This window comes from Aquarana catesbeiana, linkage group LG02, assembly GCF_042186555.1.
Source record: "Aquarana catesbeiana isolate 2022-GZ linkage group LG02, ASM4218655v1, whole genome shotgun sequence".
In the NCBI taxonomy this organism is placed as follows: Eukaryota; Metazoa; Chordata; class Amphibia; order Anura; family Ranidae; genus Aquarana; species Aquarana catesbeiana.
The window spans coordinates 453,906,418-453,922,526 of record NC_133325.1 but is presented as its reverse complement, the minus strand read 5'-3'; the positions used below and the strand labels follow the sequence as shown (position 1 = coordinate 453,922,526).

Here is a 16,109-nt window from a genome sequence, read left to right as displayed (position 1 = left end):
TACACACTGTATTAGATACTGTGTACACCGCCTGCACTGTATTAGCAACTGTACTACGGCTGCACTGTATTGTGTACTGTGTACACCACCAGAAGTGTAGTAGAAACTGTACACACTGTATTAGATACTGTGTACACCGCCTACACTGTATTAGCAACTGTACTACGGCTGCACTGTATTGTGTACTGTGTACACCACCAGAAGTGTAGTAGAAACTGTACACACCGTAGTAGATACTGTGTACACCGCCTGCACTGTATTAGAAACTGTACAATGGCTGAACTGTATTGTGTACTGTGTACACCCCAGAAGTGTAGTAGAAACTGTACACACTGTATTAGATACTGTGTACACCACCTGCACTGTATTAGCAACTGTACTACGGCTGCACTGTATTGTGTACTGTGTACACCTCCAGAAGTGTAGTAGAAACTGTACACACTGTATTAGATACTGTGTACACCGCCTAAAGTGTATTAGAAACAGTACACCACGGAATACACTGTAGATATAGACTATACTGGATACAGAGTATATATAAGACTGTATATATATATATATATATATATATATATATATATATATATATATATATATATATATTATATATATATATTATATATTATATATATATATATTAATACACTGCTTGCACTGACTGAATATAGAGTAAACACTGAATATATAGTCTATGTTAAATGCAGAGTATATATATATATATATATATATATATATATATATATATATATATCAAATACACAGCCACTATCTGAATAATCAGCCTGCTTAATCTAAATCAAGCTATCTTTCTGTCCACACCAACAACACTACACACGGCCACCGTGTAGACAGCCTTATATAGTGTGGGTAATGGACTTAGTCCCCCCTGAGCCATGATTGGCCAAAGGCATCCTGCCTTTGGCCAATTATGGCTCTTAGCAGAGCGCGCTGTCATTGGCCAAAGCATGCAGGTCAGGTGCATGCTTTGCCCAATCATGATACAGCAATGCACTGCGATCTCGCAGTGCATTATGGGGCGCTCTGCAGTGCTAAAATTTGCCACGAACGCCCTAAAATGTTAGCTCTTCGGCGAACAGGCGAACACCCGATGTTCGAGTCAAACTTATGTTCGACCTGAACATCAAGCTCATCCCTAGAGAGGAGTTAGGAAAAGATCAGGATAATTAATATTATTAAATATTGGACTCCTTCTTGTTTAATGTGTAATTTATTTGATTGAATTTCTAAAGAATATTTTTTGGAAAAGTCAATAAAATCTTTGTAAAGTAATTAAATAAATGATTGTTTTTTTAAACATGAGCATTTGATTATAGTTTATGTGGTTGGACTATGCATACACATGGCTCTAAACTTAAAAATTGGTAGGGGGTTTTTGGAATGTAGAGGTCAGTATTTAGTATTTGTGTTTGTCGAATGTTTGAATATGGTTCAACCACAGTCTGCACTTCCAAATTCTCCTCTGAATATATTTATAAAAAAATAAATAAAATCATTCACCTTATTGCAAAGGCAATATAGTGGCTAATTAGGATAACACACACTATTGTAACATTGTTTACTGCTAAGATAAGACAAACCTATTTTCTGGTAGATACCTGGTTGTTGGTCTCATTGCGTAGACTTCTGGCTTCCTGACGAATCTGGTGAGAAGCCGAACGTTGCCTTTCAGCATTTGTGGAAATGAGAGCACTGTTGGTGTGCCAGTCTGGTACAGAAAAGCGGCTCCCAGGTTTCACACTTAGAGTGGCCATAACTGTGCAGACAATGATTGTTAACAATACAATACATAATGTACACACACAATAAGTATTATATAGTGATAATGGAGGAAAGGCGAAGTACCTTTGTTGTTCATAGCAACCAGTTTGAATACCTCTTTTGAAACTGGTAGCAGGAAAATGATAGATACCTGGCTGTTCGCTATGGATCATATGTGCATTTTTTTATTCCTGCAGTTCTTACACGTAAGATCTATGTTCTTATATTCAGTACATTTAAAGTGAAACTCCATTTTGAAAAAATAAGCAAAACCCTATATGAGCTGTACACAATGCAAGCCTTCTTGCTGATCTTTCTGTTGTTATATAGGTACCCATGTACATTTGCCTTAACCCTTCTAAAACTGACTGCTAAGTGGAGAGTCTGAACTGTTGTAAGATGGTAAAATGGAAAGTGGAGGCCAGAGCACACATTTATGCATGCAAGAATCTGAGAAACTATCTGGTGTAGGGAGATCTGTCATTTGATTAAAACTGCATGCTGATTTCTAGGACAACAGTAAGCTAATCACAGAAGTAGAGATGTTCTCATCATTAGATGGTATCCATAGCTCCCAACTGTCCCTGATTTTGAGGGACTATCCCTGATTTGGAACAAAGTCCCTCTGTCCCTCATTCCTCCTCATTTGTCCCTCATTTTGGTCTGATCTATATAGTTATATATAAAAAGCGCTATTTATCTTTCGAAAAGTGTTAAACCTTTCATCCATTTTCTAAATTGCTTCTCATTTAAGGGACCGTGTCAGGGGGTGTGTCCTATGCCTACAAACTTTTGCTAATAGGTGTCCCTCGTTCCCATCTCAAAAAGTTGGGAGGTGTGTGTATCTACTAGTGGTGTGGGTGAGTGTAGGCACTAGGCAGGTGCCTAAAATGTCTTTATTTTGTTGAGTTTTGTTGTGTCACATCCTGTGTGAACTTTGGGTATTACACTAAAGGCAAAACTTTTTTTTTGTTTTTAGTTTTTGATAGAGTGGAGAGAGATTAGAACAACTCTGAGTTTTTGGGTTTTTTTTACTGTCTGTGTCCCCATTAGGAAGAGTCACCCTCTCTATTTGTCCTGTTTACCATTATCATTGAATATGAAAGTAAAAGAAAATCTCAAGTTTTGTGTTGCCCCAAGAAAAGTAATAGAGGGAAAATCTTCCACTGGGGACACTAGTTCTGGTGACCTGGGGGTGCCCCAAGAAATCCTCTAATTTGCAGAAATTTCCCTTCACTTCCTGTTTTGGCTATGGGACAGGATCAAAGAGGGCAAAAATAAACCTTACAATGGTTATAAACCTCCATTACTCTATCCAAAAAAAAAGTTTTGCCTATAGTTCCACTTTAATACATCTGTAGAGGACAGGCCTAGGTCTTGTGTTCCATGGAAGCTCATCTTTCAGGACAGATTGCCAGAATGTGATCCCTTTTCTGCTGCCACTACCTCCCTTAAATGGGCCCACATCAGGGACTCCAGTGACTATGGACTTTGTTCCTATGGACATTTCCAACTCAGATAGGAGCGCTCTATGTGCCTTATGCACCTTAATATATGGGAATTCGCTAGGGACACTAGTTTCATACCACAATTCTAATATGTGATTTATCTGAATATGTATGGAGAGTATGATGAAGAGTTATAGGAGTAATTCGGTTAACAGCTTTGGTAAAAAGGAACTTTATTCCATTGGAGAAGTGTCTGTGTCTTATACTTCAGGAGTGCTAAAGCAAAGTTAATGTGACCATGGTGTATCTAGTGCACCTCATACCAGGAGTCAAGCCATGCAACCCTATGGGTTGAGCGGCCTTGTGCTGCAATGGGACAGTGTACAAAGAAAATTTCCTAAGTCAAATACATATGTATTATCGCACAAATTAACCTTCGGGGTTAAGATGCATCACCAGGGAAGACAGCCAGTCTGGAGATGAAAGTGTGGAACTGTGGCACGTGACTGCGTTGGCACATATAACTGTAGTCCATCTGGAGAGTGTACAGAAGAGGGTCCCTACATTCTCACATAAGGAAGTAGGAACAAAGCAGCTTTTAAATGTATTTTTCAGGAAATGCTGTCTGAAACTGCCATTATAAGGGACGAAGATGACAACAAATAGAGATATGGAATACGATTTTTTATTCTTTTTTTTTTTTTAAAAAGCATACCTTCTTATACTTTGATAAGTGTTAGTTAAAAAATGTTTTATTGTAGATAAAAGGTATACATTTTATTCTATCATTAGTCCCATTTAGTCAGTCTGTTATTTGACAGCAACAGCTAAATACAGCTGCTGTAGTTGCGCATTATCTCTTGGCAAGTGCAAGGGAGGGTAGAGGCAGAGGTGCAGAGGGACTGGATGTACTACACACATCTTGTGTACTTTTGATTTTTAACATAATCCACAACTAGTTAAAGTGACTTTTTTTTTTTTGGAACAAATACTGACCTGCTGTGTGCAATGGTTCCCTGCCAGAACTCTAGGCTCCTCCTCTGTGCACCCCCATAGAAAGCCATTCCCGGAACTGGGGCTGTGTGTGTCTATAGACAGATATAGCGCGGCTCAGCCTCACCCCTCCAGCTTACAGGATTTCACTGACGACAGCAGCCAATGTCTCCTGCTGCTGCCTCTGTGTCCTCTGAAAGCAGAGAGAGAGGAGAGAACTGCTGCAGATGGGCACAGTGTTGGATTGAGTATGGACTCAGGTACTATAAGTATAAATGGAAACACAGAAGAATCAGTTTGGAATGCTGCGCTCTTCCTCAGCTTTATTTAAAAAAAAAAGCTGAGGAAGAGTTGCAGCATTACGAAATGATTCTTCTGTGTTCTCATGTGCGGCGGATGAGACAAGCTAGCACCTTTATACAGTAGTAAAACTAAAAGGCAGTAAGAAAGTGATCACCTAGGAGCAGTGTATATGGAAGTTGAGGGGGCAATTCAAATACATTAAGGTAAAAAATCTCCTGCCTTTAGAACTATTTTAAGGCTACTATCACAGTGGGGTGTTGGGGGCGTTGGCGGTAAATCGCTGCTATTTTTAGCGATGCTTTACTGTCGTTTTTGCGTAGGTTTTTGGCTGCTAGCGGGGCACTTTTAACCCCCGCTAGCAGTCGAAAAAGGGTTAAAACCCCGGCAAGGCGCCACTGCAGCGGCACTTTGCCGGCGGTTCGGCTGCACTGCCCACTGATTTCAATGGGCACGGGTGCTTTAGGAGCAGTGTATACAACCCTCCTACATCGCTGCAAAGATGCGGCTTGGAGGACTTTTTTTACCGTCCTGCCAGCGCACTGCTCCAGTGTGAAAGCCCTGGGTGAGAGGTGAGTCAAAAGGAAGTGGCGAGGAGATGTTGCTGGAAGTGGCAGCAGACGAGGATCTAACTATGAACAGCTGACGAATTAACTTTGGGAAAAGTGACCAGGAAGACTCCCTTGGATACCCTTACTGGGTGGAGTGAGCTGCTGAGGCCCTACAGACCACAGATACCACATGCGGACTACGAGGAGTGATACCAGGAACTATCCCAGGCTATCTATACATGCCCATTACCCCTGCAGGGGTGCAGGGAGCTGGTGAGTAGGGACCCATCAGGGGGAGCACAGAAGTCACTTTTTTTTTATTTTGTTGGTTAATTTGGAACTTCACTAATATTTATATATATATATTTTTCTTATATATATTTTATATTTTTCATCTTTATGCTGATCTTTTCTTTTACGGTTTATGACTACACATATGTGTCACTGGACTTTGCTGGTTTTTGGGTTTTATACATATATATTTTTGCACATTCTCTAATGTATAAAATGTATATACATTTTCTATTTTTTGGACAATAGGTTTTTGATGGTATATGGACCCCATGAGGTTTTTTTCTTAACGCTATTCTTATGCAGGCATATATATGTGAGGTTTATTGGGATCCACTTAATATTTAGTTCTATTTGTGTATTATATAATTTTTTCCATTTTTCCTTTCTTGCACACATTGGTATTGATGCACGGAGCCTGAATTAATAGAGCAACTAACCCTCCCGTACATGCAGTTACCACTGGCATGCACAATGCCACTATATTTATCCTTATATGTTAGCCAGTAGGTAGCGCCACCAACCCCACACCTGTACATCATTAGAAATAGAACATGTTTCAAATCTTTCCGACGGAATCAGTTCCTATTCCAACGGACCGAAAACAATGCAAGGGCAGCTATTTGCTACTGGCTATTGAACTTCCTTTTTTCTAGTCCCACCATACGTCATTGCGTTCTGAACGATCGGACTTTGGTGTGATCGTGTGTAGGCAAGTCTGTTTCAGCGGAACTCCCCCGAAAAAACTGTCAGAGTTTATTCTGACCAAAAAAACGGTCGTGTGTATGCGGCATAAAGGAAACATAGCAACATAGGTAGAAAAAAGACACAAGGTTATCAAGGTCAACCAATGGAGAAACAAGGAGCAATGAAAAGAAATATTAGAAAACCTCCATAAACAGAACCTTATGCTCACAGGTAATCCAGAGGAAGGCAAAAAAAAAAAAAAAAAATGACCTGATCTCTCAAGGCAACCTGATATTTCCTAGATTAACAATTGTTAATCTCCATTTATATTCTGTTAACTTTTAACCAAACTGGCAAATTAGCATCCCTAAGAGACACATTGGCAATCCCCTTCTGAAGATGGTAGTTGTCTGGCTTGAACACTAACCATAGCTGGCGTCAATAAGGTTTGAGTCACTGAGCTGGAATATGTACATACATACATACATATCTGTAAAACTAAAATCAGGCAACCCGATTACAAAGTATTGAAGCAAGAGGGTAAATATGACAACCAGAAAAACTAGCACTTGCAGAATAGGAACTACCAATGTCAGCCTCCTTGTTTCTTCAGGAAAGATTTTGTTTAGACCAGAGCTCAGCCCCCCTTCACAGTATAGCAGTGGGCAGATTGTACTACTCAAGTCAACCAAGTTTTCCATAAGACACAGAGAGCTCGGCTCAGCCTCGCCCCCTTGCTCCTTCCTCACTGACTGTGATTGACAGCAGAGGCTCCTGCAGCTCAGCCAATGAGGAGCGAGAGACCCGGGAGAGCCGCTGCGCTCATGCACATTGCTGGGGCTCAGGTAAGTATTAAGGGGGACTGAGGGGGAGCTGCACAATAAAAGGTTTTTTACCTTCATGCATAGAATACATGAAGGTAAAAAAAACCTTCAGCTTTTAGAACCACTTTAAATTCTAACTGGCCATCATATAACCGGGAAGACAAATAACACCTAATAGTGGTATTACTTTGTGGAACAGTTCTGGATTGAAGGAGAGTATTGCAGCACAAGCAGCTGTTTTATTTTTAGAATTCCCAGGTTGCATATTTAAAAAAAGGGATATGCACTTTAAATGTATATTTTAAATGCAGCTGGTTCAACCCAAATCTGACTAAAGTAGCCCATAGATGATTTGAATGATTCCATTTTATTCTTTCTTCCTTCTACCATGGGTGGTAATGGGTGGAGAATTGCTCAATTCCCCCATTAACAAAGTCAGTGTTGATGGGGGAATGCATCCTGCAGCACTGTTGTGCTCTGTCAACAGGGAGGCGTGGGGAGCCATCACAATGATTACTGTTAGCAGGTATAGCCGCCAGCAGTAATTGCATGTAAAAAAATCCAACAGGCTGGTTATACCCAAGTTGATTAATGAATCAACTTTAGTACAATAGCCTGTCCATAGATGGAACAAATCTCGGCTGGTCCCTGCTGAACCAACTGAATTTCAGTCCACGTATGGCTGGCTTTGGTATCAGCCTCTCTCAATGCCCTGTACAACAAAGCTCAGGCAGAGCAACACTGGAAGCCAATCAGATGAACTACATGCAAATGCGCTGATGAGAAACATGATAATAGGAGGAGAAAGCAGAATGTGCAGAGGGATAACCTCATCAGCCTGCTGCTTCTCCTTAACAGTGTAGTCAGAAGGCTGCAGATGGGGAGATAACACAGATAAAAAAGTGCCATCATTCTGGTATAGGAGTAAGGACTGCTGCTACACGTCCAAGAAGCATACAGGTCTCGTGCTCAATTTTGGCTCAAATTATTTCGTTGATTGCAAAAAATTAAGATTTACTATGTTTTAAGGAACATGTGTAAATGTTAATTGTGCTTAAGTGGTTTGTTAAAAAAAAATCTAATTTATGCCACTGGTGCTTCCTGGTATATGAGGGTGCCTAGGCACTTCTGTACCTACAGCCTCATAGCTGTATATCTACAGTGTAAAGCTAGTAATACACAATTAGATTTTCTTTGTTCAGCCCACAGGGAGAATGGGAGAAAATCACTTGTTTCCCCCATTAAACTTTGTGGATGGAGGGATCTCTCCTGTTGGCTGTCTAAATACCTGAAAAGTAACTGCATCTGGTTGGATGCAGCCACTATTTGGTCTAGAATTTTCCACCTAGAGCCTGGATCCATTGATTATGAAATCAAACAAGATGGTGCTCACAGAGCCACCAACGGCTTGAATTTCAGCCAGATCAGCAGGAATTGGGCAACATTCTGCTGTGTATGTGTAGCACTACCCCCAAAGGAGTCGCTAATGTCCCGGGTCCTCACTGCTGCACAGGTAGTCACATAGCATTTTCTTCACACATTCCAAGGCAGAAAACAGTCCATGGCTTGTTTTTGATGTTTTATTAGGGGTTGATAACTTGGGTAGGGAAATATGGGATGCCCAACTTGAAAATTTCCAAAACACTGAACAATGGACAACTTCCTCTCTATTTACAAAAAAAGTCCTTGTCTTCCTTCCACCTGCACAAACTTGGTTTCCACTGCTCATCACCTGCTGCTTGATCCTGTGGAACTAGCAGGATATCGCTATTTCAGCAAAGGCCCATTACAGGCAGGAACTCTCAGTCCCTTGACAAAAGTAGTGCAATGTGAGTGACCAGCATGACATCTTTCCTTCTGCTTCCCTGTGGCCACTAATCCCAGCTCCACTTGCTTGCAGAAAATCTATAGCCCACCCGGCTGCCACCAGCCACGCCTGCCTGATCTTCCTCTGAGTCCTCCATACTGACTTTTCGCCTCAGTCTTGCCCGACTGGCACACACACATGGAGACCTCCCAGGGTAAGGTTAGATGAAAACTTGGCACACCGCGGTCTTCAAGACAGCACTCCTACAGCTAGCAGTCTCTCCCCTTGTCTGTCCCTGCAATGTGCTGATCTACTCACTGTCTCAGCTTTCTCCTACCCATTGCTTCTGTGACATGAATCTTTCCACTGCTTCCTGTGTTAGGATCCTTTGAGGCCAACACCTGACACGAGGTAGAACCCCCCCCCCCCCCCCCCCCCCGGTAAAGAGTCTCTTTAAGGACCGACAGCCTCTCCTCAGCCTCCATCTTCCACCCGACTTCCCTTGCTGGAGTGGCCTGTGTCTATTTATTAGGTTGTCTCAGTCCCCTGCCAGCCCACATCTGGGGATTGGCTCAGACCTCATAAAAATGAATGGCAGCTCCTTCTAATCTCTGCCCTCTAGTTCTAGAAGGTTCTCCAACCTTCCAGGCACAAGAGAGCTGCAAGCATGAGTCATCCAGCCCTGGCCTCTAATAACCCTGACCCAATTCAGTGACTCAGGTTATTCCTGTCCAGAATATGCTTTCACCTACTCTCAACTCTAGTAGCACACACTAGAGGGTGCTACAGTACATATGGCTAGCATAAGATTAAAGTGACATTAAATGTTTAATTTTTTTTTTTTTTAAAATAACAGACATGTCATATTTACCTGCTCTGTGCAGTGGTTTTGCGCAGAGCAGCTCCGATCCTACTCTTTTCGGGTCCCCCACTGGCGCCCTTGGCTCCTCCTCTTCAGCCAGTGCCCGTGCCAGTGCCCCCAATGCCAGTGCCCCCAATAGCAAGCCGCTTGCTTTAGGGGCACTAGTGTGTGCTCGCTCCTTAGCCATGCTCTATGCGTTCATAAAACACACAGAGCCGCAGCTCGGTCCTGCCCCCCACTCTCTCCTTATTGGCTCACTGGCTGTGACTGACAGTGGCAGGAGCCAATAAGAGACCCGAGAGAAGCTCAGCTCTCGTGCACATTGCTAGATTGAGAGGGAGCTCAGGCGAGTATTAGGGGGGCTGCTGCACAAAGGAGGTTTTTCTACCTTCATGCATATAATGCATGAAGGTAAAAAAAAAAAACTTGAGTCTTTAAAACCACTTTAAGTCACCGCTACATTTGACCGCTAGTCTAAGGAGATTTTGAGTGAGATGTGGCGATGTTACAGCTGTGCTGCTCACTATTCATTTTGGAAGTTCTAACATGAGGAGTCAAAATCTCTGCCTCAACCAAGATGGCCTCTTCTATACAGAGACACAATGCAGAAGAAGGCATGCTAAGTCAGTAATGGGGAAGAGATAACTGAAGAGAGAGCACAGGTCACACCGGTAACTAGTCCTTTACCCTCTGCTTGATTTTGGGCACAACTATCAGAGTTCAGTTGTCTTTAAGTGGAAAAGGTTGAAGTGGGAATCTCTAAGATACACTGTGGAAATTAAAGGTACAACACAAATCCTACATGTATGGAAGCTGATCCCTTGTGTGTCCAGAATCTTATGATGGCCATACAAGCTTAGATAAATGATTGATTTAATTTCCGATCGTTCCTGATAGGTATGATTGATCTATTGTTTACAAGCCATTCAACCAATATGCCACACATGGGGAATTGGATTTTGATCAGTAGCTGGAAGATATGATCGCAAGTTATTGACCACACCATGCAATCTTATCATCTGATCTATGGAAATATGATCAGATTCTTGACTAGATGCAAAACAACAGATGATTTTCATGTCCTGGACGATTGACGCAGCTCGATCGAAATTGAGTTTATCGACAAGACGTTATAGCTATTCAACTGTTTGCAGATTTGTTGATTTTCATCAAATTTCATAGCGATTGGATAATAAAATAGAAGTGTGTATGGTCACCATTAGGTGGGTAATGTAGCCCCTAAACCCACCAGCCAACTAGCACTTTCAGACCGATCAATGGCAGGTTTTAATTTAATGACCCTTTTACATTTTATAATGCACAAATAGTTGAAGGAGCAAAGCGCAGCACCAATCAGAATCCTTGTATAGCACATTCTACTTGGTTACTCTGTGATACTCCTCCTTCCAATACAGTTTATATAAAAACACCACAGTGACAGTCTAGTAGTAGTAAGTTAGTAATAATTGCTAGAAATACGCCCTCAGATCGCCGTGGAGGGAGGAGAGAGCTCCCCCCTGTCTTGCCATGACAGCCGAGACACTTACCGTCTATCAGCGGCTCGTGCGATCCTCGATCTCCAGCTCCTGCTGCCCACACCGGCGTCTGTGATGCCGTTTCCAGGGGAACGGAGAGCAGCCAATCAGCGCTGAGCGGTAATGTTTACATGCAGTGTCCTGGTAACAAGGTGTCACTGGAATCCTTGTGAATAATGCTGCAGGAAACTGGAGACTGCTATTGGGCATATGAGACCTGGGTGACTGGGCCCTGCCTGGGATCTGTGCAGCTAATCAGAATTTCAGAACAAGCAGCTCTTGCCTGTAGGAGTCTGTGTTTTGTTTACTGGCTCAGTTAGTTACCAATGACTTTATGTGGAGTTTACATGCAGCTGATGAATGAATTCAAAGATCTTACAAATTAAATATATTAAAACACAACCTGGAAGGGTGTCAGGATTTCCCCTTTGATTGTGAGGGAGCAGAGTTCTTTTTCTTCAGACAATATATATACAGTATATATATATATATATATATATATATATTCTCACCAGCCACTTTATTATGAACACCTGTTCAATTGCTTGATAACACAAATTTCTAGTCAGCCAATCACATGGCAGCATTAAACATTTAGATGTGGTGAAGACTACTTGCTGAAGTTCAAACCGAGCATTGGAATGGGGCTTGGTGCCAGGCTTGTCTGAGTATTTAAAAAAACTGCTGATCTACTGGGATTTTCACACACAACCATCTCTAGGTTTTACAGAGAATGGTCCGAAAAAGAGAAAATATCTAGTGAGCGGCAGTCGTGAGGACAAAAATGCTGTGCTGATGCAGAGGTGGATCCGGAGTCTAGTTTTGGGGAGGGGCACTGAAAGAAAATAAGGTGTTGAATACAGAACTATATTTAAGGTATCATAGTCATAGAGCCCTAACCTTGTCTAACCACTTCAGCCCCGGAAGATTTGGCTGCTGAATGACCAGGCCATTTTTTTGCGATTTGGCACTGCGTCGCTTTAACTGACAATTGCGCGGTCGTGTGACGTTGCACCCAAACAAAATTGACGTCCTTTTTTTCCCACAAATAGAGCTTTCTTTTGGTGGTATTTGATCACCTCTGTGGTTTTTATTTTTGTGCTATAAACAAAAAAAGAGAAACAATTTTGAAAAAAACACAACGTTTTGTACTTTTTGCTATGATAAATATCCCCATTTTTTTTTAAAAAAGCTAATTTTTTTCTCAGTTTAGGCTGATATGTTTTCTTCTACATATTTTTGGTTAAAAAAAAAAATCGCAATAAGTGTATATTGATTGGTTTGGGCAAAATTTATAGCGTCTACAAAATAGGGGATATTTTTATAGCATTTTTATTATTATTATTTTTTTTTTTACTAGTAATAGCGGCGATCTGCGGTTTTTATCAGGACTGCGACATTATGGCGGACACATCGGACACATTTTTGGGACCATTGACATTTATACAGCGATCAGTGCTATAAAAATGCACTGATTACTGTAAAAATGTCACTGGCAGGGAAGGGGTTAACACTAGGGGGCGATCAAGGGGTTAGCTGTGTTCCCTGGGAGGTGATTCTAACTGTAGGGGGAGTGGACTGACTAGAGGAAAAGACATATCGTGGATCTTAGCTAATAGGAACTTACGATCTGTCACTTCTGACAGAATAGAACAGGGATTTGTGTGTTGACACACAAACGTCCCTGTTCTGCCTTTCATGCCCGCGATCGCTCATGGCTGGCGGTCATCGTGACCGTCGGCCACGAGCATCGGCACCCCCACAGTGCAGCAGGCGCGTGTGCCTGCTATTCCTCTTAAAGGAGCCGACGTGAAGCTACGAGGCTCGAAGGATCGCGCCAACCTACAGCAGTATAATGACGGCGGCTGGTCGGCAAGCAGTTAACACAGTGACACGTTTATCCTGTCCCCCACTTGTGTTACCTTCTGCTTCATTACTGTCCTCCACTTGTGTCACCTTCTTTTTTACTGTCCCCCACTTTTGTCACCTTCTCCTTCATTACTGTCCCCCACTTGTATCACCTTCTTTATTACTGTCCCCTATTTGTGTCAACTTCTCCTTTATTACTGTCCCCCATTTGTGTCACCTTCTTCATTACTGTCCCCTATTTGTGTCACCTTCTCCTTCATTACTGTCCCCCAATTGTGTCACCTTTATTACTGTCCCCCCGTGTCACCTTCTTCATTACTTTCCCCCATTTGTGTCACCTTCTTCATTACTGTCCCCCACTTATATCATCTTCTTCATTACTGTCCCCTATTTGTGTTACCTTCTCCTTCATTACTGTCCCCCCCCACTTGTGTCACCTTCGCCTTCATTACTGTCCCCCCCCCATATCACCTTCTTCATTACTGTCCCCTATTTATATCAGCTTCTCCTTCAATACTGTCCCCCACTTGTGTCACCTTCGCCTTCATTACAGTCCCTCCCAGTGTCACCTTCTTCATTACTGTCCCCCATTTGTGTCACCTTTTTCATTACTGTCCCCCATTTGTGTCACCTTCTTCTCCATTACTGTCCCCCACTTGTGTCACCTTCGCCTTCATTACTGTCCCGCCTCCGCTGTCACCCTCTTCATTACTGTCCCACATTTGTGTCACCTTCTCCTTCATTACTGTCCCCTACTTGTGGCACCTTCTTCATTACTGCCCCCCCCGTGTCACATTCTCCTTCATTACTGTCCCACCCTGTGTCACCTTCTTCATTACTGTCCCCCACTTGTGTCACCTTCTCCTTCAATATTGTCCCCCACTTGTGTCACCTTCTTCATTACTGTCCCCTATATGTGTCACCTTCTCTTTCATTACTGTCCCCCCCCACTTGTGTCACCTTCTTCATTACTGATCTCCATTTGTGTCACCTTCATTACTGTCCCCCACTTGTGTCACCTTCTTCATTACTGTCCCCTGTTTGTGTCACCTTCTCCTTCATTACTGTCCCTCACTTGTGTCACCTTCACCTTCATTACTGTCCCCCCCCCCACTGGCACCTTCTTCATTACTGTCCCCTATTTGTGTTTTCTTCTTCATTACTGTCCCCCACTTGTGTCACCTTCTCCTTCATTACTGTCCCCCACTTGTATCATCTTCTTCATTACTGTCCCCTATTTGTGTCATCTTCTCCTTCATTACTGTCCCACACTTGTGGCACCTTCTTCATTACTGCCCCCCCCCCCCCGTGTCACATTCTCCTTCATTACTGTCCCCCACTTGTGTCACCTTCATTACTGTCCCACCCCGTGTCACCTTCTTCTTTACTGTCCCCCATTTGTGTCACCTTCTTCTTCATTACTGTCCCCCACTTGTGTCACCTTCTCCTTCATTATTGTCCCCCACTTGTGTCACCTTCTTCATTACTGTCCCCTATTTGTGTCACCTTCTCTTTCATTACTGTCCCCCCCCCACTTGTGTCACCTTCTTCATTACTGATCTCCATTTGTGTCACCTTCATTACTGTCCCCCACTTGTGTCACCTTCTTCATTACTGTAACGTGTTTGTGTCACCTTCTCCTTCATTACAGTCCCTCACTTGTGTCACCTTCACCTTCATTACTGTCCCCCCCCCCTTCCCCCCACTGGCACCTTCTTCATTACTGTCCCCTATTTGTGTTATCTTCTTCTTCATTACTGTCCCACACTTGTATCATCTTCTTCATTACTGTCCCCTATTTGTGTCATCTTCTCCTTCATTACTGTCCCACACTTGTGTCACCTTCTTCATTACTGTCCCCCATTTGTGTCACCTTCTTCATTGCTGTCCCCCATTCGTGTCACCTTCTCCTTCATTACTGTCCCCCACTTGTATCGCCTTCTTCATTACTGTCCCCAGCTTGTGTCACCTTCTCCTTCATTACTATCCCATTTGTGTCACCTTCTTCATTACTGTCCCCTATTTGTGCCACCTTCTCCTTCATTACTGTCCCCCACTTGTGTCACCTTCTTCATTACTGTAACGTGTTTGTGTCACCTTCTCCTTCATTACAGTCCCTCACTTGTGTCACCTTCACCTTCATTACTGTCCCCCCCCCCCTTCCCCCCACTGGCACCTTCTTCATTACTGTCCCCTATTTGTGTTATCTTCTTCTTCATTACTGTCCCACACTTGTATCATCTTCTTCATTACTGTCCCCTATTTGTGTCATCTTCTCCTTCATTACTGTCCCACACTTGTGTCACCTTCTTCATTACTGTCCCCCATTTGTGTCACCTTCTTCATTGCTGTCCCCCATTCGTGTCACCTTCTCCTTCATTACTGTCCCCCACTTGTATCGCCTTCTTCATTACTGTCCCCAGCTTGTGTCACCTTCTCCTTCATTACTATCCCCCCATTTGTGTCACCTTCTTCATTACTGTCCCCTATTTGTGCCACCTTCTCCTTCATTACTGTCCCCCACTTGTGTCACCTTCTTCTTTACTGTCCCCCATTTGTGTCACCTTCTCCTTCATTACTGTCCCCCACTTGTGTCACCTTCTTCACTGTCCCCTATTTGTGTCACCTTCTCCTTCATTACTGTCCCCCACTTGTGTCACCTTTGCCTTCATTACTGTTGCCCCCCATGTCACCTTCTTCATTACTATCCCCCATTAGTGTCACTTTCTCCTTCATTACTGTCCCCCACTTGTGTCACCTTCGCCTTCATTACTGTCCCCCCGTGTCACTTTCTTGATTACTGTCCCCCACTTGAGTCACTTTCTCCTTCATTACTGTCCCCCACTTGTATCAGCTTCTTCATTACTGTCCCCTATTTGTGTCATCTTCTTCATTACTGTCCCCCACTTGTGTCACCTTCATTAGTGCCCCCCATTTGTGTCATCTTCTCCTTCATTACTGTCCCCCACTTGTGCCACCTTCTTCATTACTGTCCCCTACTTGTGTCACCTTCGCCTTCATTACTGCCCCCCGTGTCACCTTCTTCATTACTGTCCCCCACTTGTATCATCTTCTTCATTACGGGCCCCTATTTGTGTAACCTTCTCCTTCATTACTGTCCCTCACTTGTGTCACCTTCACCTTCATTACTGTCCCCCCCCCC

The 16,109-nt window shown here is 43.0% G+C and overlaps 1 protein-coding gene across 1 annotated transcript in view; it reads right to left on the bottom strand.

Moving 5' to 3' along the window:
* Nucleotides 1-11,238, bottom strand: part of TEKT2 (tektin 2) — a 45,949-nt gene extending 34,711 nt beyond the window's left edge. The window contains exons 1-2 of the mRNA XM_073615599.1: nt 11,090-11,238; nt 1,617-1,774 (exon numbers count right to left, since the gene is read on the bottom strand). Of these exons, the coding sequence (XP_073471700.1) occupies nt 1,617-1,772 (156 nt within the window). The 5' untranslated portion in view covers nt 1,773-1,774; nt 11,090-11,238. The remainder of the gene's footprint in view (nt 1-1,616; nt 1,775-11,089) is intronic.
* Nucleotides 11,239-16,109: the final 4,871 nt, after the last annotated feature.